This window comes from Lemur catta, chromosome 8 (assembly GCF_020740605.2).
Source record: "Lemur catta isolate mLemCat1 chromosome 8, mLemCat1.pri, whole genome shotgun sequence".
In the NCBI taxonomy this organism is placed as follows: Eukaryota; Metazoa; Chordata; class Mammalia; order Primates; family Lemuridae; genus Lemur; species Lemur catta.
The window spans coordinates 9,980,335-10,008,143 of NC_059135.1; the positions used below are offsets into that span (position 1 = coordinate 9,980,335).

General features: G+C 39.4%; 1 protein-coding gene across 1 annotated transcript in view; it reads right to left on the reverse strand.

The window, feature by feature from the left end:
• Nucleotides 1–2,922: 2,922 nt before the first annotated feature.
• DAW1 (dynein assembly factor with WD repeats 1) overlaps nt 2,923–27,809 on the reverse strand; it is a 38,493-nt gene continuing 13,606 nt past the window's right edge. The window contains exons 4-13 of the mRNA XM_045559131.1: nt 27,307–27,365; nt 24,996–25,118; nt 21,377–21,476; nt 16,786–16,893; nt 14,215–14,321; nt 13,211–13,313; nt 12,298–12,412; nt 7,492–7,568; nt 5,471–5,633; nt 2,923–3,330 (exon numbers count right to left, since the gene is read on the reverse strand). Of these exons, the coding sequence (XP_045415087.1) occupies nt 3,296–3,330; nt 5,471–5,633; nt 7,492–7,568; nt 12,298–12,412; nt 13,211–13,313; nt 14,215–14,321; nt 16,786–16,893; nt 21,377–21,476; nt 24,996–25,118; nt 27,307–27,365 (990 nt within the window). The 3' untranslated portion in view covers nt 2,923–3,295. The remainder of the gene's footprint in view (nt 3,331–5,470; nt 5,634–7,491; nt 7,569–12,297; nt 12,413–13,210; nt 13,314–14,214; nt 14,322–16,785; nt 16,894–21,376; nt 21,477–24,995; nt 25,119–27,306; nt 27,366–27,809) is intronic.

Sequence of the window (27,809 nt, forward strand, 5' to 3'; positions counted from 1 at the left end):
CATCTCTTGCATACTCACAAATAGGCATAAACTCATTTTTTTTTTTTTTTTGAGACAGAGTCTCACTCTGCTGCCCAGGCTACAGTGCTGTGGTGTCAGCCTAGCTCACAGCAACCTCAAACTCCTGGGCTCAAGCAATCTTCTTGCCTCAGCCTCCCAGGTAGCTGGGACTACAAGCATGCACCACCATGCCCGGCTAATTTTTTCTATATATATTTTTAGCCGTCCAGATGATTTCTTTCTATTTTTAGTAGAGACGGGGTCTCGCTCTTGCTCAGGCTGGTCTCGAACTCCTGACCTCGAGCAATCCTCCCGCCTTGGCCTCCCAAAGTCCTAGGATTACAGGCGTGAGCCACCGTGCCCGGCCGATAAACTCATTTTTAAGCTTCCAGATAATACAACCTGAAACTCTAAACACAACAGGAAATTTAGGAGTAGAGAGAAACTGATAGTTTTACTCTGATGTGTATAGTTCAGGGGGCTCCACCACACAACTTTATAATTTCCCCTCCATATTCTAAGTCAATATCCATCCTGGGAATTTCTTATGAAAACCAAGGTGTTCCAGAAGAAAGAGGAGGAGAGGAAAGTGGGGGAAGGTAGCAAAAAATGGGGTAAAAGACTCAAAGTTACACCAATTCCTAAACATGTGCTGTCAGCTCTAAATCCCTACTTCGTTCCTCTTATAGAATGAACTAATTTATGCAAAAATCTTGTAAATTGTATAATACACAAATATTTGGCTTTTTTTCTGTTTATATTAGAAAGAAGTAATCTGACAGGGCAGAAGGAAACTAGGGCAATTAATTAGAAGATGGTTTCAGCTTCTTTTTGTAGTGCAAGGGTGATAATGAGATTATAGATTACAGATTAAAACGGCAATAAGACTTAATAGCATTTATTTTTCAATTGAGGAAACTGTTTGTGATTTGGTGGATTAGAGAAAATAAAGGAAAAAAGTGAATGATGATGCCATTGTTAGCAGGAATAGCAGTGCTAAGACGATAAAGAAAATGGGAAGAATTGGGAGGGTAGTAAGTAGTTCTCTTTTGAACTTGATGGAAATAAGAGATGACAAGATATTTCCTTGACATAAGGTTGCCACAAACCTTCAATTTGTAAAAAAAGACAAAATAAAAACCATAGTATCTGAAAAACACAATAAGGTGAAGCACAATAAAACAAGATATGCCTGTATAAAGATATATATAATGCAGTATTATTTAGCCTTGAAGAAGAAGAAAATTCTGTCATTTGCAACAACGTGGATGAATCTGGAGGACATTATGCTAAATGAAATAAGCCAGACACAGAAAGACAAATATTGCATGATCTCACTTACATGTAGAATCCAATAAAGTAGAACTCAACAGACACACAGTGAAGGGTGGTTACCAGGGGTGAGGGGGTGGGGAAATGAGAAGATGTTGGTCAAAGTGTACAAACTTGCAGTTATGAGATGAATTAGTTTTGGAGACTAATTGGATGAATTAGTTTTGGAGACTACAGCATGATAGCAATAGTTAATAGTGATTTGCTAAGAGAGTAGATCTTAAGTATTCTCTCCACAGTAACGAAAAAGGTGACGGTGTGAGGTGACGGATTTGTTAATTACTAGTCTGATTGTAGTTATCACTTTACAATGAACATTTATATCACAATAGCAGGTTGTGTACCTGGAATTTATGCAACTTCTATTTGTCAGCTTACTTAGTAAGGGTGAAAAACTAACAAAATTTAAATTATTTGCTTAAAAAAAGTAGCCAAATTGTGGCAAAGTTTTCTCTAATCCAAGCTCTCATTGGCTTCGCTGTCTTACAACTTCCTCCTTCCAACAGCCACATCAAAGTTTTTACTTATTTTGTTTTGAGTTTATTTTCTCTTCTTGAAGGTAAACATCCATAGGTGATCGAAGATGTAATTCTCACCTCAATTCATCCTACTGGTACATCTGATACTCTCCTGTCATAATTAAATCTTTATTACTTAAGAACATAGTGTAATGGAGACAGAATCTTTGTGTTCTAAAACCAGCTTCACCACCTAACAGCTGGATGCCTTGGCAGATTATTTAACTTCTCTGTGACTCACCTTGCTTATTTTTAAATCAGGGCTTTTATCTACTTTGTAACAGTTGCTAAGAGGGTTAAATGAGATGATCTACGTAAAGTGATTGTGCATTGTTGGTACATAGTAAGCACTCAATCATGTTGTCTACTACTTGCATTATTTTAGAAAATGCGTTCTAGACTAGTTCTAGAGATCTGCTGTACAGCATAGTGCCTATAGTTCTCAATACGGTATAGAGCAGTTTAAAATATGTCAAGAGGATAGAGCTCACATAAAGTGTTCTTACCACAAACAACAAAATAACATAAGGAAATTGTTGAGGGTGATAGATATATTTAGGATCTTATTATGATGATGGTATCACAGGTACATACATATATCCAAATTCATGAAAATGTATCATTAAATATGTGCAATTTTTGTATATTAATTGCATCTCAATAAAGTTTTTCTAAAAGAAAATGATTTCATAAGATTCTCATGTATTCTCTTGCTCTGGATTCCAGCATCATTAGTGTTTGCTTGTGTTTTATCTTTTAAAATTAATTTTTTATATGTATTTGTGCACTTTTACAAAGAATAAGCTTTTTTAAATCTTTTTTAAAAATATTTCAGCAGTACTCAGCCTGGTGTTTGATCGTTTTTCTCTCTTACTTCAATTGTTTTCCACCCAAATTTTCAAATTCAGTAGTATGAATGTCTATTTTGCTTAACTTTTCCTTAAAAAGTTCAACATTTTTTCAGCCAACTATCGATCCAACATATATGTACTATTAAATAAGAACCAATTTGTTTTCCTTGTATCACCCTAAAAACATACATTATAAATACAGATGTAAAATTCACAAGTAATTTCCTCCAAAAACTTTATTCAGTAGAAACTAGAACAATAGCCTTCAAGGTAGAATCTAAGAAACACATTATTAAATCACTCTGGTTTCATTTATCAGCATCCTAATGCTATTAAAAAATAAGAAACAACTAAAGTAAATAGTGGCATTAGCCAAACACAATGCTGTTTCCTGTCATCCCCATCAAATAACATCAAGAAATGGTAAAACTTCATCAATTTTAATGATCATATCTGTGAAGTTAGGACAGAGTTGATAAACACTTGACTTGTAGAAAAGAGAAAATATATGAAATAGTAAAATAGCTTGCTCTCTGTGAAGCGCAAGCTCTTGATCGCTGTTGCCGCAGGTTTGCTCAGACCAGCTTCCTTCAGTCAGCGCCATATTCTACAGGTATTATCCTTGCTGCCTAATAAAACACATATCAAAGAGTCATTTTTCTGTTCAATTTATTCACTTCACTCTCTCTTTTTGCAAGTTGACATTTCCTGGGTGTGCTAAACGCACCAGATTCTCAGTGCCTGGCTAGCAAAACCCAAAGCAGTTCATGTATTTTTGAAGTAAGGGTTTTTGGTTTTTTCCATGATATTAGCCAGTCGTAAAGTGAGCAGGGTTCACATTCTGCTCACACCAGCAAGAGTCAAGGCATCTTAGGACTGAAGAGCATCTGAGAGTCCAGCCACTTCAGCCATCCCTCTGCCCTCTCCTCCAACATCACTGCCCAGTGGAAATACAGGGACTCCGAACATCCCCAGGTGTGGGTGCCAAGCTAAGCGGAGGACATTCTACTTCGACAGGTTTTCCTCATGGGCAATAGGTACTACTGGTCCTTTCGCCCGTCGGGACCAGGCATATAACATAAATATAAGAAGAGTGAGGGTTATAGGAATTGGGAAAGCCTGTACAAACTGCACATCCCCCAAAAAGACGCCTCATATTTTTAAGAATGTAAAGACCATGCCAGCCACTTTTATGCCAGTTTATAATTCTAAACCCAGGGTGGGGGGAAGGGCGTTATACGTAACCTAAACTTTTATACCCCCATAATATGCTGAAATAAAAAAAAAAATCTAAACCCAACCTCAGGCAGCCCACTAAAAACTGTCTGCGGTTAATCACACTGAGTTCCAACCAGAAAATAGGGCAGATAGTTTTAAATAAAGCGATTGCTCTACTGATGGTGAGATAGAGGTGTCGCCCTGTTCTAATAGGCTCTGTGGTCCAGTGAGCTAGTATTTAACACTTTGGTGCTTTGAGATACACATTAAATCAATAATATCTTACAAGAACTCAGGAATTTAAGTGCCAGCACTAAAGCAGGGCACAGATAAACACTATTCCTTCCCCCTAGACTCTCCGGGGTCTCCTGTGAAAACGTGTTGAGGGAAAAGGTATTGCAGAGCCAGCCTCACGCACCAGGAACGGCTGGTCCCGCACGAAGCCAGCCCAGACTTCCTTTCTCCTCGCATGGCAGCAGCCCCCTGCAGGGGCGTCCTGTGCCCTCCATCACAGCCCCCACTTCCTTCCTCATCATGGGGAAGGCATTGATAGTGTGTCCACAATAAAATAATGTGGCTTATTATGGCAGTGCTTAGAAGTACCTACATCTTAGTGAACGTTTGAAAATCATAAGCCCAAAGAAAGTAACATGTGATTTTAGAACTTACCCATAATTAAGTAAAAGGGGAGGTATTTTAGGCAGCAAGGGGAAACAATTCTCAGCACCCCTGAGGTTATATGGCTAGGAAGCCTCCTATTCAGCCGATATGTAAAGCCAGCCGTGGGTGTGTGACATTTAACTTATTAGACCAGTTTGATAATTTTTAAATTAGCTCAACACAATGAGAATCACTGGTAACTAGGCAGATCCGGTCCTCTGTCCCGGCTTAGGGCATCCCTACCCCACACTACCGTAGCACCTGCTCTCTGCCAAGGCCTCCCCTAGAGGCACCATGCTAATATTATACCATAATCTTGTCACTTTTCCCCCCTTTCCATAATGTGAATTAACTTGTTCTCAATCCAGTTTTTATAAAACATTGGAATTAATTCGTTACAAATTGTTAGTGGTTGAAAAATGTTCAGTATATGTTCTTTCCCAAAGATATTAGTGCCTTAGCAGGGGACATCTAAAGAGAAAACAACTGAGCTCAAAGAATAAATCTTCTAATGGGCTAAAAAGCCAATTGTGGAGAACGCTGGTCCTGACTTGGTTACTAACGCTTACTGACGTCTGTTGAATATTAACCATTCAACTGATGAACGACATCTGGGGCAATGTAGTACCCAGTAAGGCAGGCCGCTAAACTGCTACCTCGTCTAGAGCAACTGAAATTCAGACTTCACAAAGCCTTACAGTCAATGGCAGAGCTCACTTCTGTGGGTCCTGATGCACCTAAATTTAATAACGGAAATTGAACAGCAGACCAAGGTGAGCCAGGGGCCAAGGCGGAGAGGTTGGAGTGAACTCCTTTTGGAAGTCAGCTTGGGGAATCCTAATAGCCAAAGAAAAACAAAAACTGAGTCTGTGGTACTCATCTCTCCCGTACCTGTAATGACTATGTTGCCTTTATAGTTGAAAGCACATGAAAAGATTTCATCGGTGTGCCCCTCAAGGATCTGGAGGCACTGGCCGGTCTGAGCATCCCAGATCCTAGCTGTTTTGTCAGAGCTGCCGGTTAGAAGACGGTTCCCCTGGGGGTTGAAAGAAATCTACAAAGGAGAAAGAAAAAAAAAATGATCACAGGTTTATGTAATGGTTCTCAATATATTTTTCATCAGCAAAAAGGGGGCATTACTGAGCACCTGTCACCTTCCCAGCCTGGTGTTTATTCTTACACAGAACAATTTCTTCATGATGGGAAAAACATCACAGGGACTAATACATGAAAGTTAAAATCCAGAGAGAAAGTTTAAGTGTCTGCTCCTCACAACTCTAAGAATAAAGACCAAGTCACCCTTATAAGTTGAGTATTTTCCACCCAGCTTCTTTCCAAAGACTCGTAATGCCCTTTTCTGTGCAGAGGCAGAGCCCTGGTGTGGATGAAAACACAAGTCAAGTTTTTTCTTATCGAAACCCTGATGTCATCTTTGTCATCAAAAACATGCAGATCAGCTTTCAAGCTGTGCCATAGGATCAGTGAACATCAGGACCAATAAGAAAGGATATTCTCATCTGTTGCTACCCAAAGTGTAGCATTTTCCATCAATGGAAAATGGGCTTGGGTGCCGCCCATGTGACAGGCATTGCCAATTGGTAATGGAATGGCAGTCAAAGGAATCATTTCCTCCATTCCTTTGGGTGTCACGCTTATATCCCTCTCTAGTCATCAGAAGACAACAATTTTGGCCACATCCTCCTCTATGACTGAAGATCTGAGGAGGGCAGGGCCATGTCTGTTTTGTGTCACTATGTCACCAGTGCCTGTGCAATGCTAGCACAGTGGATGATCTCTGGAAGTGTTTGCTGAATGCAAAAATGAGTGAATGAATACCTTAGCTTTGCACCCCACAGAAATGCCATCATTAGGTGGCAATTCAATAAATAATATATCCACTTAACAACCATAAAATTTAAGAACACAGGGTTTGAGACCTCTTTGTATTCACATGTCCATGAAAGCAGATGTGTACTTGTTGAGGGGATGTGACAGACCTGTCAACAGCTGCCGAGCCAGACGCTCAGACACGTGGTCAGGGCTCTGTCCTCAGCCTGCCTCCCAAGCCCCACTTTCCCACGCTCTCCTGCCATCCTTACGCCTCCTGGCCAATGAAGAGGGTGTGGGCTGCACTGCCATGGAGAGCAGCACTGACCAGCCAGAGGGCAAAGGCCACCAGCGGCAGGTGCAGAGGCAGGAGGGGCGAGAGTACAGCATGGGCAGTTCCAGGGTCTAGATGGAGCTTTCAGAGTCCTGAAACCATCAAGCTGATATTCTACAAGGAAGGAGCAAATCTGATCTCAGATATGAGACCATGAAATTGGGCTGAGCTGGGAGGTGAGAGCCACCAAGTCCCAGCTACACTACAATTTTCTGATGATACATCCCAAATCACTGACTGGGTGGCCCCGTTCCGTGAACAATCCTTTAGGAGGAGTTTATACAAAATCCTAAGCTACAGCTTTGCAGTTTTAAAATGGATAATTTTATACTTTAAGTGTTGAATATTTCCAGGAAATAATTCCCCAATTGCATCTAATTTACAGAACACGTGATACTTGCTGCACAGCATGATTTTTGCAAAATATCAACTTGTGTGTTTACGAGAACCAGGAAAAGCACTTCATAAGCTCCTGCAGTTGCTGTGTTAAGTATTTTCAGCTAACTAAACCTTTTGATGATGGTTGAGGAGAATGCTGCTTTATGCTTTTTAAAAAGGTTTTAGAACTCATTTATTATACTGAGCTTGAGGACACACTTAAAAATAAAGTTTTTATGTAAATGATTTCCAAAAAGGATAAGATAATTGAACAAACCTTAGTACCTCGGTTCCAATAGAGACCTATTTATACTAAACATGCTGTTTATTTTTGGAAAGTAAATAAACTGCTCGAAATATGAAAGCAACTCACCTTTGAAATTTCACCTTCATGGCCTTCCAATTTGGCAATGCATTTTCTTGTGGCTGCACTGAAAACTCTTGCTGTTCCTTTTTGAAAGGGGTGGGGATATATATAAATTCATCTTAAATACACAACTTTGTTTTTTTTTTTAATTTATTTCAGCTCTTCATGGGGGTACAAAAGCTCAGGTTATATACATTGTCCGTGTCCCACCCATCCCCCTGAGTCAGAGCCTCAGGCGTAAATACACAACTTTGGACCAAAGACCTTGGATTATCTAAATATCTATTTCTCTGAAACATGAGCTCTGTGTGAAGTTTGTCTGCTTGCTTGTGGTAAAAACCATCACTTAATACTTTAAATACAAGCTGGTCCCACTGCAGAAGAGGGTGAACAGAACCTCCTCTTTAGCCATGGGCTGATTAGAAGAGATAATGCATTCCAAGGTAGAAAAGGGGATGAGAAAAAAAGAATCCAGAAAGAAAAAAATGTTTTAAAGAGAAAAGGGGTGAATCAAAGAAAGTTTCAAGAGGGAGGTGATGAATCAGCAGCAAGACCAGAATGCTGCAACAGGTATGAGTCTGAGTTTGTGGGAGGTGCACAGGCATTCCTCCGAAGGAACATCAGCCACTACTCCATGTGCAAAGAAGAGGCTCTGGAGTGGGTTTCCACATAAGGAGCTAATAGAATGTTTCGTCCCCTCTGTGTCACCAGTCCCCAGAAGTGACAGGCACATAGTAGACAATAAATAGATGTAGGATAGATGGATGGATGGATGGATGGATGGATGGATGAATTAATAGGTGGATAGATGGAAGTAGTTTTATGTGCATTTCTTTAGAAATAAGGAATGGAGGAGTTGAATAAGCACAGAAACAGAAAATTATCAGTAGTAAAATTTTTGTCAGAAGAAAAGTTACAATTTACCTGGCCAGATGATGGATGCTTCCTTATCTCAAATTTTCTTTAACTATTATTCATTTATCTGCCAATGGACACTTAGGTTGTTTCCTTATCTTGGATATATTACAAAGCTGTATTAATCAAAATAGTATTGGCATAAAAACAGACACGTAGACCAATGGAACAGAATAGAAAGCCCAGAAATACAGTCATACATATATCATCAACTAATCTTTGACAAGAGCACTGAAAACATACAATGAGGAAAGAAAAGTCTATTCAATAAATGGTGCTGGGAAAACTGAGTATCCACATGCAAAGGAAAGAAATTGGACCCCTGTCTTATACCGTGTATAAAAATTAACTCAAAATGAATTAAAGATTGAAATATAAGATCTGAAACCACAGAATTCCTAGAGAAAATACAGGGGAAAAGTTCCTTGACGTTGGTCTGGCAATGATTTTTTGGATATGACACCAAAAGCACAGGCAGAAAAAGCAAAGGTAAACAAATGAGACTACACAAAACTAAAAAGCTTCTGCATAGCAAAGGAAATAATCAACAAAATGAAAACGCAACCTATGAAATGGGAGAATATGTTTGAAAATCATATATGTGATAAGGGGTTAATATTCAAAATATGTATCACACAACCCAATAGCAAAAAAAAAAAAAAAACAACCCCAAAACCAACCAAACAGAAAACCAAATAAATCAATTAAAAATGGTCAAAGGACCTGAATAGGCATTTTTCCAAAGATCTACAAATGGCCAACAGATATATGAAAAGGTACTCAACATCACTGATCATCAGAGAAATATCAAATGTTAGCATATATGGTCATCACATAAATGATGTGGACATAGGGTAGTGTCATGCATAGTCATGAGGGAGATGACACAGACACAGCTTAGTGTCATACTTAGTCTTCAGAGAGATGACACAAACATAGTTGAGGGTCAAATGAAACCACCAGGGAGATGATGCAGTTATAGTGTGATCATCAAGATGACCTAGATACAGTGTCATATGCTGTTGACAAGAGATGATGCAGACATAGTTCAGAATCAAGGGGATGAGGATACATAGTGTAGCACCAAACACGATCATCAATGAGATGATCCAGATGTAGATGTGGACTGAATTCCAACACCAGCTTTCCTGGTTCTCTAGCTTACAGATGACATATGGTGAGATTTCTCAGCTTCCATAATCACATGACCCAAATCCCATAATAAATCCCTCCTTGTATATCTTTATATATCCTATTGGTTCTGTTTTTCTGGAGAATCCTGACTAATACAAGCATCATAGATGGTTGTCAGGGAGATGATGTGAGCATCCTGCACCATCTAAATGGAAGTCAATGAGATAACATACTGTTATCACCACACAAGGTTATCGAGCTGTCACACAGACATGCTCAGAGTGGAGATGATGCATAATATAGCATCATATATAGTTCTCAAGGATATGACAAAACACAGTACAGTGTCATAAGCAGATTTCAAAGAGATGATCCAGATATAATGTAGAATCATACACTTTTCTAAAGGAGATGATGCCGACATACTGAGCCCTGCAGACGTGTTCGTTAGGGAGATGAAGTAGAAATATTATAACATCATATACAGATTTCTAAGAAATTACTCAGTCATGGGATAGTATCGTACATGGTTATAAAGAATTGAATAAAGATATAGTATAGCATCCTACATGATTATAAAGGGGATGACAAAATGTAAATTAAAATATAGTATCAGATATATGACATAGATACAATGGAATATCATACATGGTCATTGAGGAATAACATAGACTTGGTGTAGTTTCATACATGGTCACCAGGTATATAATACAAATGTCATGTAGCATTATCTGTGGTCTTCAGGAAGATGACACATAGCACTGAATCATACTGTGTTATCAAAGTGATGACTCAGAAATCAGTATCACACATGGTGTGTGATGTCATGAGATGATGTAGGCTTAGTGTAGTATCATATACCCTTGCCAAGGAGACAGATGATGCAAACGTAGTACAGTATCACATGGTTATCAAGGACATGGTGTAGAGATAGTGTAGTGTCGAACAGGGAGTGGTCAGGGAGGTAACATAGAAATTGGGTAGTGTTAACACGTTTGTCAGGAATATGCTGCAGACAAAGGGTAGCATCATAAATATTTGTCAGGGAAATAGCACAGACATAATGAATCATCATATGTGGTTGTCAAGAGATGATATATAGTATAACATCATACATGGTTGTCGTGGAGATGAATTGTTGTTTAGTTTCATTAATGTTACCCAGGACATGATGTACACATAATACATCAATACAGATGGTTGTCAATGAGACGATACAGACATCATATAGCACTGCATGTGGCTTTCAATGAGATGACACAGACACAAGGTAGCATACGTATTTTTCAACAAGATGACTCATACATGGTAATCAAGAATATGATGCTGACATAGTATATGTAATAAGTGGCAATTAGATATAGCATAACATCATATATGGTCTTTAAGATGATGCAAGTATAGTGTATTACAACCCATAGTAATCAACAAGATGATGCAGACAGTGTTGCACCTACCTGGTCATCAGGGAAATGGCAAATACATAATGTAGTCTCTTATTTGGTGATCAGAATATGGGATAGACATAGAATAATATCATGCATTGTCATCAAAGAGATAACACAGACACTATAATGTCATAAGTAGTTATCAAGGATATGATGTAGATATTGCTTAGCATCAAACATGATTTTAAAGGAGTAAATGGAAACGGTGTAGCATAATACATGACTTTCAAGGAGATGATGATACAATGTATAACAGAATAATACATGGTCCTTGAGGGGATGAGACAGACACAATATAATGTCACACATGGTCAACAGGGAGATGATAGAGATGGTGTAGCATCACATGTGACCTTCACAGAATTGAGGCACACCTAGTTTAGCACCCTGTACAGTTATCAATAAGATGACACAGACATGGTATAGAATCATAAGTGGTAACTGAAAAGATGATGTATAGCATAGCATCATGTATGTTTATCACAAAGATTTGGCAGACACAGTGGAGCAGGACATGGAGTTATAAAGGAGATCATGGCACCATTAATGGCAGTCAAGTTGATAAGGCCAAGACAGTATAGTACCATACATGACAGTTGACTTTTGAACAACACGGATGTGAGCGGTGCAGATTCACTAATACGTGGATTTTTTTCTGCTTCTCCCACCCCATAGACAGCAAGACCAACTCCTCCTGCCCCTCCTCCTCCTCCTCCTTAGTCTACTTAACATCAAGATGACAAGAATGAAGGCTTTTATGATGATTCCCTTCCACTTAATGAATAGCTAACATTTTTTCTTCCTTATGATTTTCTTAATAATATCGTCTTGCTCTGGCTCACTTTATTGTAAGAATATAGTATATGATACATGTACTTAATAACATACAAAATATATGTCAATTGATTATTTGTGTTATCAGTGAGGCATCCTAGTCAGCAGTAGGCTATTAGTAGTTAAGCTTTGGGGGAGTCAAAACTTATATGTAGACTTTCAACTGCACGGGAGGTTCGTTTCCCTAAGCCCCCCATATTGTTTGAAGGTCAATGGTAGTTATTAAGGAGATGACACAAAAACCCACATATATATTTACAGATGGTTACCAAGGAGGTGACACAGACTTTGTATAACATCACACATAGTTATCAAGAATATGATATGGACATACTATAGTGACATATATGGTCACCATAGAGATGAGGCAGTTTCCATCATATCTGGTCATCAGGGAGATGAAGCATAGTGAAGAATCATGCATGTGTACTAAGCAAAGCACAAATCCCTCTATAAATTAAATGTTGAACAGATTACCTACCATCTGCTGAAGCAGTTGCAATAAGCTTTCCAGCATAATCAAAGCAGCTATCTAGTATTTCATCATCATGTCCTGTTAAAGTTGCCATACATTTTCCATTTGTAGCATCCCATAGCTGTAATTTTAAAACAAACAAACAAACAAAAAACAAAAAAAAACTATGATTTTCTGTCTAAAGTATGAAGAAGGCCAGTAGTCTTCATGACATACTTATGGCTGGCTAAAAAACCGTGCTGTATCCATTGCTTGTATAATTCTCGAAGGTTCAGTGTTATCTTGATTCATTACCAGAGACCACAGTCAACTCCTATAGCAAGGCACACTTTGGTCACAGAGAAGACCAACATTGCACATTTAGAATCTGCTGCTACATTAAGAAAAGAAAAAAACCTCTCAAAGTGTATGCTTTACTGGTTGGAGTGGATGTGTCCTCTTTTTATAGGAAGGACATCAAATGATAAGGAGCTTGATCTAAAACTACAATGCCAGAAAATGAAAAGTACATGGTAAGATTATAATACATTTGGTATATAAGCAAATGATAATTCCAGAATATACACTCTTAGTAAATAGTTTTTAAAGTGCAAAAACCAGGGGCAGGGTAGACACTGTATTTGAGGCTCCTCGAGGGTTACTCTAACCAAAGTTTAATAAATGAATAGTAGAACATTAAACAAAAATAATCTGTCTTTTCAAATAAAATCTTTAATACATTTGAAGCAATTAAAATTGCTTTACTATCTCATAATTTCTTCAAACTTAGAAAATCTAAAACTTGAAATAAAAATATTACCAATTATTATTCATAAATTAATACTTTAATCACCTTTGAAATGTGTTAATGTTACAACAAATATGTGACACAGTAAAGACTATAGACACAACATAAAGCAAAGATGTTTCTTGAGCTCACCTTGCAGGTTTTGTCCATAGAGCCAGTTAATATTAGAGAGCAATCCCAATTGAATAAGGCACTGCTAATCTCAGCACAATGACCAATTAAAGTATACACCTTCCTACAAAATGGAAATAATTGAAACTAGTGAAAGAATTCTTACTTTGGTATATGCACACAACTAATGAGGCCAAGCCCATCTGTGTAAACTAATCTAAATTTTGCTCTTCACAAAATAATACATTTGATGACAAAACAAAAATGGATCTGCTACAGCTCAAAAGGAAGCTACTAATAATTTCATTTCAACAGAAAGGAGCTTAAATTTTGAACAGTCAATATAACATTACTTAAGGCAACACTTCAAAAAGGAATGGGTAACAAATAGTAAAGGCAGTCTAAAATTCTAGAAATATTGTCATACCAGGTGAGTGGACCTTTGGTTGTTCAGAAACTACAAGTGAAACGATGGAAAAGCCCTTCCTTCTCCCTCATTTCTCGTTGCACACATCTTGGTCAGTAGCCCTGATAATTAGCCCTTCCATCAAAATGCAGGCAAATCCACGAGTGGAGTTTTCCAAGACAAATATGCTAATTTAGTTAACTTCTTAGCAACTAGGACCAAAAATCATTAGGAAGGAAATTGAAGTTCTTGGACTAAATTAAATTTGGGAAATTAACTATGAGTTTTATTTATTCATGGTATTCATGCCTGCCATAATGAGAAGCCACTGAAATTTGATTATATAGGACATAGAATAAATAACAGCTATATAACCAGGCAGGTGCTAACATTCTCCTTTGTATTGCTATTTGGCATTACTTGCTCAGAATGCTGAGAAAGTACATATTTTGTAAATCAGAAATATCATTAAAGAATGAATTAATTTATGTTTTTAATGTATCCTATTCCTATGGAATCCAAAGCACAATTAATAGATATAAGATTAAACTAAAAAATAATAGAATGTCTTCTTAACCCCCAATCCATGTTAAGAAAATTCTTCAGAATTAAGAATTACCTTCCGGTATCAGCATCCCACACTACAACCGTATGATCAAAAGACCCCGTGATGATTCTGTCTCCTGAGGTGTCAAATGACAAGGAGATGATTTCAGCAGAATGTCCCTAGAAAAAGAGCAGATATTGTCATGTATACCTGTAGACAAAACAACTTCTGCAAGTATACCATATCAAAGTATAACAGGAGGTGCTGGAGAAGGCCAAGCTCTAGGACAGGAGCTCAGTGGCTGTCGGGTGGGGGTGGGGAGTGTCTGCAAATAGGCATCAGGTTGCTTTTGGGGTGATGGAAATGTTCTGAAACTAGATTTTGGAGATGGCTGCATAATTCTGTAAGCTTACTAAAAATCATTGACTTACACACTTAAAGCCAATTCACTTTAATTCATTAATGCTGTTTTAGGACTGCAAACTAGTACAATCTCTACGGAAAGTAATATGGAGATACTTCAAAGAGCTACAAGTAAAACTACCATTTATTTGATCTAGCAATCCCACTATTGGGCATCTACCCAAAGGACAAAAAGACATTCTATAAAAAAGACATTTGCACTAGAATGTTTACACCAGCACAATTCACAATCGCAAAGATGTAGAAACAACCCAAGTCACCATCAATACATGAATGGATTAATGAAATGTGGTATACGTATACCATGGAGTTCAACTCAGCCACAAAAAACAATGGTGATCTAGCACCTCTTGTATTATCCTGGATGGAGCTAGAGCCTGTTCTACTAAGTGAAGTATCACAAGAATGGAAAAACAAGTACCACATGTACTCACCATCAAATTGGTATTGATTGATCAACACTTACGTGCACTTATAGTATAACATTCATCAGGTGTCAGGCAGGTGGGAGAGGGGCAGAGGGGATGGGTATATTCACACCTAATGGGTGCAGTGCACACTGTCTGGGGGATGGACACGCTTGAAGCTCTGACTTGGGTGGGGCAAAGGCAATATATGTAACCTAAATATTTGAACCCCCATAATATTCTGAAATTTAAAAAGAAGAATAAAGAACAGATCAAATTAATTCACACTAAAAAGAAAAGAAAAAAGAAGAGGGCATGTTTGGGGGACATTAGGGGGCTGCTTTCACCTTGTATTGGAAACACCAAAAAGAGCTGTGTACTTCGTGGGCTAAAAAGAGATGATGTGCAAAAGAAAACAGTGTATAAAGTAAAATTAATTACACTTAAAAAGAAAATTCTGAAGATGATTTGAAATGAAATAGACTAATAAACTTTCACCTGGTTACAGTCTAGTGGGGAAGAATCAAACTGTGCGGGACTATGGGAAGAGACCCGGCTCTACGATAGATTCGGGAATCTGATAAAGGGATCCTGCTTGGACTACGTATATCCCCGTTTCCCCAATTACTTTAGTAAACTAACACAATTATATTTTTAAATAATACAAAGAATTAGAAAAATTCATTTACGAATTGATTTTCTGGTTGATTCCAAATGAAATGAAATGTAGCTAAACGTTAGAATTCTGAATACACATAACAAAGGTACTGCCTGATGGCAGACAGGTGTGCAGAGCAGGACTCATGTCATCAAATGCTGTTAGGCATGGCAGTAAAAGGCATGATTTTAGTTGAAACTGTGGGCATTAACAGGGGTTTTGCCTGAAAGAAGAGGTGGTCATAATGATCAGAAATGCTAAGAACTGAAAACATAAAGATTATACTTATATTAATAATGCTAGCTGGTCAGATTTAAGAAATTTCAAACTGGTGATTTTTTTTTCTTTTTTAGCCCATTTTTAACTTTCTTAGAAAAAGCTTCCTTGCACCCTTATAACCCTGACTCGAGCATTACAAAAATGATCCTTATAACCAAAAACATTTGTACCCCCGTAATACTTTGAAATAAAAGAAAAAGCTTACTTAGCAAAATAATCCTGTTTTTTAAAATTCATCTATAATTTTGAAAGGACAAGAAAACTGGATTTCCCATCCTGCCATTCCCTCGGATTACAACGTTGAATCGCCCCGTTTTTGTTGCCATAACTCAGGCTGGGGTAGAAGGAAGTGGGGGTGGCAGGTGACAGGGAGGTGCTGGACAGTGGTGATGACAGACAAGAGCACCTGCCCTCAGCATTCCCTCTGTGGATGGTGCCCTTTGGCCTTTCCCCTCCAGTCCACTTGCCCCTCATCACTTCAGACTTTGAGATGCAGGAGGGCTCTAGGGTGGGCAGGTACAGAAGAGAGTGTTCAGGGTCATCCCTTTAAGGAATCTCTGGCGTGGTTCTGCAGTTCTGCCTCTTCCAAAAAGTGCCAGCTTCCACCTATTTTCCCTTTAGCCAGATAGATGACGATCGGTTCTAAGCTATCGTTTGTGTGTTTTAGAGACTAAAATGAGTCAAAATAAAAAGCTTACCTGGCTTCCCGGCACCTCACGCAAGTCTTTGGGAACACCCAACCAACCAATTGGAACCCTCTCCCACCGCAGTTTGAAAACCAATAGCTCCAAAACATCTAATTTAGAGGTCATTTTGTAGCAAAAATACAAACAAAAATGAACACAAGTAATAGGCTTGTTAACATTATTAACATACTATTAAAGTGAACACCTCCTCTCCATTCTGAATGTTCCACAGTTTGGCTGTTGTGTCCATACTTCCAGTAGCCACCAACGTGCTTTGAGGGTTAAACGATAAACACACCTACATTAAATGAAGTGGAAGAAATTTTAGGATGAGAGTTTCAAATTGTTAGTCGTAGATGGAAAAGCTTTAAGGTGCAATCACCTTAGCAGATTCAGTTTAATTCTTTGTACAAGTACACAACAAAACTACAAATGTGAGTAACCTGCGATGCCCAGGGTGAATCCTCTCGAAAAGAGGCTGCTGTCCTCCCATGTCACCCAGCTCAGGCTGGGGGAGCACTGGCCCCCCCACTACCATCTCCAGACATAGAAGAACAAGAACAAAAGCAAAACCCATCTCCTATAAGCTTCACGCCATCTGGCTCTCATCCTCCCTGACTACTGCTGTCGTCAGTCCTCCCAATCACTCCCCCTGCTCATCAAAGACTTTGGCTACTGGCTCACAGTCTCAATGCCAAGCCCTGGGTGGCCTTCACATGGACAGTCTGTCCAGTGTCCCCAGACCCATGCCCCTGGGCTCCTTTCAGTAATCATTCCCATGGTCACACCCTGGACCTTGACATCACCTTCTCTGAAAGATTCACCACCAATCCATCAGTCTCCGGTTACAATTTCCTGATACTTTCCTTCCCACTCCCTTCCCCCAGAATATCTTCCATCTCTTGGAGACCCCTGTCTTTTCTCCTGGCCCAGCACCCCCATTCGACTGACACCACAGAAGCATCACTCTTCCAGCATCCTTGACACGCTTAGTTCCTGCTCTCAGATATGTCACCCATACAAATTCCTAATATGAACTTTTATCAAACCAGGATTTGATCCAATCATCTGCCTTCCCTGTATCATCACTTAGCCAAGATAGCTTAAGAAAAATACACCGAAGATGACTGGTGTTGCTCGTTCATGCCTCTGTGCTCAGTGGAGTCCTGAGCACAATTCCCTACTTTAAGATGCCCCCGGCTCAATACATTCTTCCATTCCCTGCTCTTGCCCCTACTTCCATCCTCACCCCTTCTCAGCAGATAACCTGGCTTCCTACTACTTCCCTGATAAACTCACCTGTCAGTGGGAACTTCCTCACCTGGACCTTCCTTTCCTCCCCTTCAGTCTCAAATGCAGAGGGGTCCCTTCCCGCACACTAAAACCCCCTTCTCTGCACTCCTGGAGAGATGTGCTCACTAACTCTGCCTTCCCTCTAGCCTAGATCCTTCCTGGTAGCCTATAAATATGCTTGAGTTTCTCCCACATAAACACAAATCCTCCCTGACTCTATGTGCCCCTTTTAACTACCTCTTTTTACCTTTACAACCAAATTCCTTGGGAAAACAGTCTACTATCGCTTTTTGCCCATCTTCCACTCACTCCTCAACTCTACAGAAACCACTGTGGCTAAATGTCCATCCAAGAGGCTTGGCCAGCCACCCCACGTAACTTGGCAACACCTGTGGTGTTGACTCCTTTGTTCTCCGTAGTTTGTTTCTTCTTGACAGCTTTGACAGCTCTCTGCTTTTATTCTCTTTTTCATGTTTTTATTTTTCTTTTTGTATCAACAGAAGTTTTCTCTTCTTTATCTTCCCAAGAGTCTGTCAGTCTTCCCTCCATACTCTGCCTTTTCCTTTGGGCAATTTCAATCATTGGTTTCTGTCCACATGTCAGTGACTTACACACGTCTCCTTCCCAGACCTCGCTGCTCAGTTCCAGCTCCAAAGAGCCCACTGCCAAGTGGATGCCTCTGTCTGGGTAGCACACAGACAGCTCATATCAATCTGTCTAAGACACAAGGGTCATATGAACGCAAACCTGCTCCTTCTCTTTCATGCGCAGAATTGGTGAATGGCACTGCCAGTCACCCAAGCACAAAATCAGGGAATGGTCTTGGGTTCTCTTTTCCCTCATGCCTCATATCTACCTGGTAACCAAGTCCTACTCCCTCTACTCGCTTAACATCTCTCACATTCTCCTCATCTGCATTATAATAAGCCTTCGTCCCTTATCACTTAGACTGCAGCAAGATTCCCAACTGGCCCGTATTTCTGGTCTTACCTACTTCCCATTTCTCCTTCACAGTGCAACAAAAATAATCTTCCCAAAGAGCAAAATTGATCATACCACCCCCTGGCTAAAAATTCTCAACAGTGTGGCATTACCTACAAAATAAAGTCCAATTCCTTAGCATGGCATATAGCACCCTCTATAAATCTACAGTATGGCCCTTGCCTGCCTCTCCCACTTTAATTACTCACACCCTTTGACCTGACTTTGAATGGGCTATAAGTGTGCCAAGGCACTGATGCCCTTAAGCCAGGCAGCTGGGCAGCACCAGGGGTCCTTGCCCATCGCCTCTGGCCATGTGCAGCAGGCAGCTCTCTTAGTGTGTCCCATGTCCATATTAGCATATTCTGGGCATCACAGGGAAGGTCGGGGAGTTCTGCTCTGATCACACAGGGCCTCCTGAGTTCTCAAGTATGCACCACTGTTGCACGCCTCCTCTGAGCATTTGCCAGTGCTGCTCCCTCTGCCTGGAATGCATGCGCCACCTCTCTGGGAAGTCCTTCCCGAACACCTCTCCCTGGCCAAGGGGACTTCACTGCTCCTCATTGTGCCCTCACTGAACTCCCTTGCCCACTTCTGGCACACTTACAACACACCTCTGAACTTACTCACTGATGCTCTTACTTCCTCTACTAAACTGCAAAATCCCTGGAGGGCTAGAACTGCATCTGATTCTATCAGGTACCACAAGCACGTAGGCCAGGGCTTCAGAAATCGTCAATGTCTAGTAAATATGTATTGAGTGAATGCTGTTGACTGTGAGAAATATGAATGTCTTCCTAGGAATTATACATAAGGAAAGTATTTCCAAAATTCTAAGGGAGCGTGGAAAAATGGCCACACTCTAATGACAAAAATTGTGGTTTTTTCTAACCTTGGCCAAGTTATTTAAGCTCTCTATGCCTCAGTATCTTAATCTGTAAAATAGAGAAATACCTACTTCTTAGGGTCATTATGGGCACAACTAAGCTAACACCTGTGTGTGTACAGGGCTTAGGACAGTGCCTCTCGACCAGTCAGTGCCATCAAAGGGTGTTATAATTGTTCACTGCAGTATCCCCTGTATCTAGCAAAGTACCTTGCACACAGCATGAGTTCCTGATGGATGAACATACCATTAGTTTTTAGGATGACTATAAATAAATTTTACTTCCAAAATAAGCAGCCTGTTTTTGTTCTTGTTTTCTCCGAGGTGCATATAAATTAGCAGAAAAAAAGGACCCTTTCCTACCTTCGGGCAGTTTCTTTATCCTCCAGAAACATTTCTAGGCATCCTGCAATCTGTTCCCAAGTGTCTTGTCCCTAAGTTCTGGGGGCAGAGATGGGCCTGGGAACTAGGACACTGCCTGCACAGTGGCTGTCACCACCTTCTCACAACGGCTGTCACCACTGTGGCTCGCTTCGCCTCCCTCCACCCCTAATAGCTTCCTGTTTGCTTTTTTCTGGTTCACAGCAGGTTTCTTTTTTTCTAGTGGATATTGAGGTTGAAAGGCCTGTGACTCTGTTATCAATTTCCCATCTTCATCTAATAATAGTTATTAGCACGTTCCTTTTGTGTCTCTTTTCAATTCAAAAGGTACTGAGCTGTATTTCCCTACTGCCAATTATGGGGAGAGGTGGTTACATTTTTTTCCCTGCTTTAGCTTTTTCTTTTTTTGACCCTTAAAAGCCTCATTATTTTTATCCCACTAGCGCATTAGTAAAGTGGAGAGCTTCTATTTATGGATCCCTCATTGGTATTATCTACTGAAGAGTGATTTAAATGCATAACAAGTGAAGTGAGTTAAGCATGTTCTACCTGATGAAGACAATAAAGGGAGGGGAGGGGGGGTCCCCATCGACAGGTCAAAACATACCATGGGAATTCTTTAAATGCAGATAAATTTTTCTTTGTTTCAATCTTTGATTAAAGCAATATAAAGCACTGTCAATTATTAGGAGCAGCAGCCTGTTTATTTTTAAGAGCTATCGCTTGTTCTCCAGGGTGCCAATTATCTCACCAATTGTTCTAAGATGTAACACAGGATTGGCCCAGGGCAAGGGCTTCCCAGTAGTGAAAACTGTTTAGAGCATCAGACTATTCATGCAAATTTGAATTCTAATGCTATCCAGAAAACAATTAGCCTAACTATTTCACATAATATTTAAAAAGTTATTTTAAAAGCTATTTTAGTAACTTCAATGACCCTCATTAAGTCAGCATGTTAAAAACAATTCAATGGAAAAGAAAAAGAAAAAAATGGGTATTGTATTCTTATATTAATATTCATCATATTACATATCTATTTAATCATGCAGGATACAATTGTCAGTATTTTCAAGATATAAAAACTAGAGTAGTTTTTAAATTTTATCAACACCACCATTGAAAATATATGCAGACTGAAATTGCTGGAGTAGAATTTGAAAATTAATTATAAAGGTAGAACTAAATAGGATCCTAAAAAGAAACAACACAAAATATATAATAAATTATTAAATATACTCACTATTTCTGCCGTATGGCCCCTAAAGGTGTGATAACATTTTCCTGTTTCTACACTCCATAGTTTACAAGTCTTATCAAAGGACCCAGTGGCAATTTTGTCCCTAAGATTTTTAAAAAAATGTAGATTATAAAAACAAATCAACCACATTATATAAGACACTGAACTAAGACAAAAGATATCAATACATGGGTCTCTATCTGCTTAGAAATTTACTTTACTTTTAAAGCGATAAGCAATCCTGTATTTGTTTCAGTGGATAATAAAATAAAGGCCTAATTTTGAATGGTATCAATTTGTACATACAATTTTCAATATTAAGGATAACACTGAATGTAAATGGAAAATGAAAAATAAATCCAGTTAACCCTATGGCTAATCAGGTTTTGAGAAGTTAGACAGTGAGTGTCCTCTTGAGAAAATCATGCCTGTGCTATTCCAGTAGTACGAGGGTTTAGAGAGGAGACACGGTAAAGACTTCGGTCACTTTCAAAGAAGAGTCTTCTCACATCGACCCACAACACCCAACAAGGAAGAGTGGATCAGCCTGCGTGGCCTTTGATCTTGGAACTAAAACCTTCTCTTTCACCCCTGGCCCACAGCTGCCCTTTACAGCAACTCCATAAGATGTTCACTCCGTGGGGTCATCACTTACAGTAAAACATCATTGTTCAAAAGTATAAGGGGTCCCCTTAAGGCCCAAAACACAGAGGCTAAAGCAAGTTACATAAGAGCCCAGCACAGGTACAGAATTTGTGCAGACTAACACAGACACCTTGCTCCCCTCCTTTGTTCCTGGGACACCCACACTTCCGTGGTGTTTCTGTGGTCCCTCAGACTACAGGAAGGCAAGGTCCTTTCTGTCCCTGCTCCAGGGGCAGCTTGTCCAGGCAAACACCCACCCCCCTCCCAAAGCTTCCTCACACTCAAGGCTAGTTTGCCACCCAGAGTCTCTGAACTGGCTTCCTCCCTGGGCGTCCAGTCTAGGGCATTCCCTGCCAGCTGCTGATGTCTTTCCACTTCTGCTCCAGACAAGCTCAAAGCCCTGTGAGCCCTTTATCACTTCGCTCACTCCATGTTCGCATCCTCCCTGACCCTCAGACACGCTAGTCTTGAGTTGCTGCTGTTTACCAATTTCTGTTCTGTCCCAAACTGTTCTCTATATCCATATAACGCTACATTATAAAAGATACTACTAATGTCAATGGTTTTTAGAATTACTTTGTTGAATCAAAGCTTATTCCTGCTCTAATGTATAGAACAGATAAACACTAAACTGGATGAAGTTCTCTCTCTCTCTCACACACACACACACACACACACACTCCCTCTTACTTTCAGTGTCTGTCTTGAACTCACTCTGCTGAAACCCCAATACCCCCCTAAGTGCAATGAAAATGCTGCTTTAGCACATGCATAAATCATCAGACTGAAATAACTATCTAATTGGACAAGGGAGATTTTCATCAGGGGCTCTTGGTAGAATCCAACTCAAGGGACAAAAAGTATTCTTCACCTTTCCACCCACAGAAAACCTTGTTCTCAGATAGACACCCAAAAATATCATGTCCGTTGAGTAGACTATGAAAGGATATTGTATTATATTATACAGAATACCCTTTAAATAGCATTGCAATGAAAGTAGGAATTATACTAGAAATAAAACAGTGTCATTTATAATTTCAATAAAATCTCTTCCACAAGCTGGCAAAATAAGGTATTATAATTATAATGTAAAAATGCATAGATCAAAGTTAAATTTTCTATAATTTAATTGGAATATTTAATCATTTTAATGTACCAATTAAGTTCAATTGTGCCATCACAGTTAATGTGTTTTGAAAGGATATTACATTTTAAAAAGATATAATGGCCTTAGCAACTTAGATAAAAAGTTTTTAAAAACTGTAGTATAAAATTTCTACTCTAAGTGCATTAAATAATTATAAAATTCCTGTGTTCCTTCTGTCATTATCCCAGATGAAGTTCCCATTGTCTCATGAGTGTACTATGGTATCTGCCTCCTACCTAATCACCTTGCCTCCTGTTTCTTCTCACCTCCAAACCCTCTGACCCCTTCTCTCTGCCAGAGCAATACTTTATTTAAAATAGCACTTTTGCTGTTCCACTTGTTAGTTCACCAACCCTTAGTGGCAACTGAGTCCTACAGATGGAGCTTAAATGCCACAGAATGCCCTGACCTCCCCGACTTCTGTTTCTCAACACGAAATGTTCACTGGAGAGATTGGCCCCTGCGCATGCCCAACACATTCATGCCTTGAAATACTGAGCTGCTGAAGTCCCTGCCCCGGCGTCACCCCCACTCCGCCCCACCTTCCATCCTTCAGGCCCGTGCTTTAATCTCACGTCAACTTTAAACACTCTCTAACCGGGAGAAAGCACAATGATCTCTCTCTCTCCTCTTAATTTTTGAACCATTGGCTGTTTTGTTCTAGTCGTCATTACACTATAGTAAATAAACCATATTTATTGAACCAGCTTCATTAATGGAAAAAGTTATTTAAAGTGGACAAACATGAAAAAAAAAGCTCTTCCTGTCTACAAATGTTTACTTGAATATATGTAAACATACATTCATTTGCCAATCTTTTCCCAAGAGGCCAGGTCTTTTCTTTGACTGTGAGATCAGCTAACTGGAGTTCATCATCAGTCTAACAGAAATCATACCAAACCTCCAAATTTCTAGTTTTCTTTTTTAAAAATGGAATGAGAACTTAACAAACTTAAACATATTTGCAGAACAATCTGAGTGAGAATTTTTTCTATATTTTTACAATGTGTTTTTTAATTTAACATTGATCTCATCTACAACCTCATTTAGAAACAATTTTCCCAAAGTTTACCTTGTCTGTGTTTTCATAGAAAACCACAGCTTTTTTTTTTCATATTCACATTTCATTAGTTTGTGTAATATTTAGTTAAATTACATAACTACAACTGAAAGCACAACCAGCATAAGCAGGTTTGTGGACAAACACCACGAACTCCTGATAAGCTTAGAAACTAACCAGTGGGAAGAGAATACCCACACGAGCCGGTAGCCTAGTTGCTACACACTTTGAGAGTGCCAGGGCTATCAGCAGTATGTCATGTGAAAAGAGAGAGAACAACGGTTAATCTACTGAATCAGTTACTAGAGGTTGGTTTTTAAATGCTTCTATTGTACTTGCTACTGTTATTTAGCATGTTACCACCCCCCATACACTTTTTTCCTACCTGGAAAGACTGTAAAGTAACTTCTCCATGAAGTGAACCATGTCATGCATGTCGCATTCCCCAAAGGCACCAGCCCAGGGCTGCACATCAGCAGGAACTGCCTGCCAGGGACCTCCCAAGGGCCAGAGTCGGGTCTTGCTTGGGCGTGAACGCTTCACCACTGTGTGGTCCTGGGAAGGGTCCCCGACCTTTGTGTTCTACGTGAGGATGGTAATACCCACCCCAAAGGCTCTCCTAAGCACTGGAGGAGGTATTTAAGAGGCTTCCAAAGCACATACACAGAACTCAAAAAATGTTTAATCCTCTGCCTCTTCCCTTACTCCTCCAATAGATGGAGGGATGAACAAATGAATGAATGAAGAAAGAAGTGAATGGATGGACAAACCCATAAGGATTGTTGAACGCTATGGCGTACACCACATTCCTGTGGCCCTCCAGGGTGTGTAGCTCCTCTCCAGACGCGGTGTCCCAGAGCTTGCACGTGCGGTCATAGCTCCCTGTGATAAAGCTGACACAAGCAATATGAGCGTGTGGCAGGAGGAGAATGGCAGTGTTAACAGAGACTTCGCTTCTTACCTGCAGGGTAATAACTCCACTTACTTTGTCTTTTACAGTAGAAATCATGTATACAGAACAGTTCAATTGAGAACAATATATAAGTCCTTTCACTTAGAAATTAATTAATAAACCAATTTTATCTCAAACCCAAAGAGGAGTCATTAAAGAGTAATCTTTCTAATAATGGCTAATTATATAATTAAATAACATGTATAAGAATCAATAATGTTTTCTGAAACTCTAATATATCTCTCTATTATTGCATCATTCTCCCAGTTATTCAGACCACAAAATCTTGGCGTCAACCCCCGACTCCTCTCTTTCTCTCACACCCCACACAAAATCTATCAGTAAACTGTTAGTGAAATCTCAAAATACATCCCTAATGTGGCCACTTCTCACCAGCTCCACTGACTCCACCTCTTGCCTAAACAAATGACACTGTCTTCTAGTGAGTCTTGGCTTATGTATGGTCTTCAAAAATCTGTTTTCTTCTCAGAAATTGGAGCTATTTTTTTGACCTTCCTTAAACGGCTTAGCAGCAATCTAGAGGGAAATTCAGACGTCTGCTCATGGCCTATAAGGCCAGCGGTCCCTGGCTATCTGCTCCAGGATCCTCAGCTTCTCCCAAAAGTACCCTCATCAGCCACGGTCACATTCTTGCTCGTCTCTGAAGTACCAGATGGCTTCTTGTATGCACGCTGGTGCTCCTGCCCATCACCATCCCCGGGACCCAGGGCAATGACTGGCACACTAGCAAGTGTTCAACAAACATACTGTGTTTAATAAATAAACAGCTCCTTTAACATGGCTATTCTGCAACAAGAACAGTTGGTACATTGACATCTAATATTTTAATGTAAAATAGTAGCATCTTAGTCCTTCCTCAAGTATTCAATTAGAAAAGAGGCTTTATTTTTAAAACATAAATAGAAACATTGCTTCAAAAGTATAACAAACACATATTTTCCAAACACAGGAAAAAAGTACACAACATTGAAAAGCCAATCTGAATGTCAAGTGTTAATGATAAAAGGTGAAAACAAATTGTTACTAAAACTCAACTAAGCAAGAAGGATGACAAGCCAGCGGTATCTTTGATACTCTTCCAGGCATTTCCTTCTAACTGCTTCTCCCATGGCCTTCCTCTACATATGGGTAAATTTAGACTAAGGTTTGCAACTCTACACATATCTACTATAGACGTTGTTACGGGTTGAATTGTGCCCTCCTCAAATGTATATGTTGAAGTCCTAACCCCAGTACCCTAGCATGTGATTTTATCTGGAAACAGAGTCATTGCAGATGTGATTAGTTAAGATGAGGTCATACTAGAATAGGGCGGGCCCTTAATCCAAAATGTACTTATAAGAATAGGAAATGTGGACACAAACACACACACACACACAGAGAAAATCGTGTGAAAATGAAGGCAGAGGGCAGGGTGATGCTTCCGCACGTGGAAGAGTGCCAGCACCGCACCAGGAGCTAGGAGAGAGGTCCAGATTCTTCCTTACAGCCCTCGGAAGGAACCACCCTGCTGACACCTTGACCTCAGACTTCTAACGCCCACAGCTGTGAGACAATAAACTTCTGTTGTTTAAGTCCCTCGTTCTGCGGTACTTTATTGCAGCAGCCCTAGCAAACCAAGACAGGCATGTTTATATTTATGTCTGTAGGTCAAGAGCAGGCTTCTACCTCATCTTTCCTACCTGGCACCTCAGATCCCAAGCTGACCAGAGTCGGGCTCTGAACACAGGCTTGAAGCTTCTCTTCGCCATCCTGCAAATCACTGCACTAGATGGAAAACACCTGCTCTGAGTCAATTACCGCCAACGACTCAAGGCAGTTAAGAGACCCCCCCACCTGACCCATTCCTGAGCCGAGTTATTCACCGGCTATAATGTCTGCTGAGATCCCAATATACCTCCCATTCACAATGGCACAAATATTATGGAAAGCTCAGATTAGAATAGTGGGAGAAAGGGTTTGTATTGCTCCTCAGTATTCAGTAGGATACTGATACCAGAGAAATGAACAAATTACATACTTAACTGACTGGAACCTTGGACAAATAAACATTTAAAAACTTTTTAGCCCTTGATTGCTAAAAATTAGAAATAAAAAGAGCATCTTACCATGAGCCCGATTTGTTAAGTGCAACATTAGTCAGTGGCAATATGTGTGCTCTGAGAACCTTCAATAAAAGAAAACACCATTTCTTAGACTCAAAGCAAATTAAGTTTAATTCATTCATTTTAATTTCAAATCAATGAAGATACTCATTCTTGTTTTAATTATATGTCATAAATGAATAATATTTAATATCCAAGCAAATGAGAAAAAAATACATTGTACCCCCTATTATTAAGACAAATAATACATTTGGTAATTACAGATAATTAGAAAAACATAATTTGCTCTTTATTTTCCATCAATTTACCTTTAAGGTAAATTATGGCTATTAAATAAGATACCAAATAGCACTAATTTGTAACATTTTCTTTTACATATTGTTTATAGGTTTGTATGAACAGTATACATAGAAAATATACTAAATAAGTTTCAAATATGGATTTTACAATGTATTATTACTTTTTGAATCCTAAAGCTCCTTCCGAGTATGTCTTATTTATCTTAC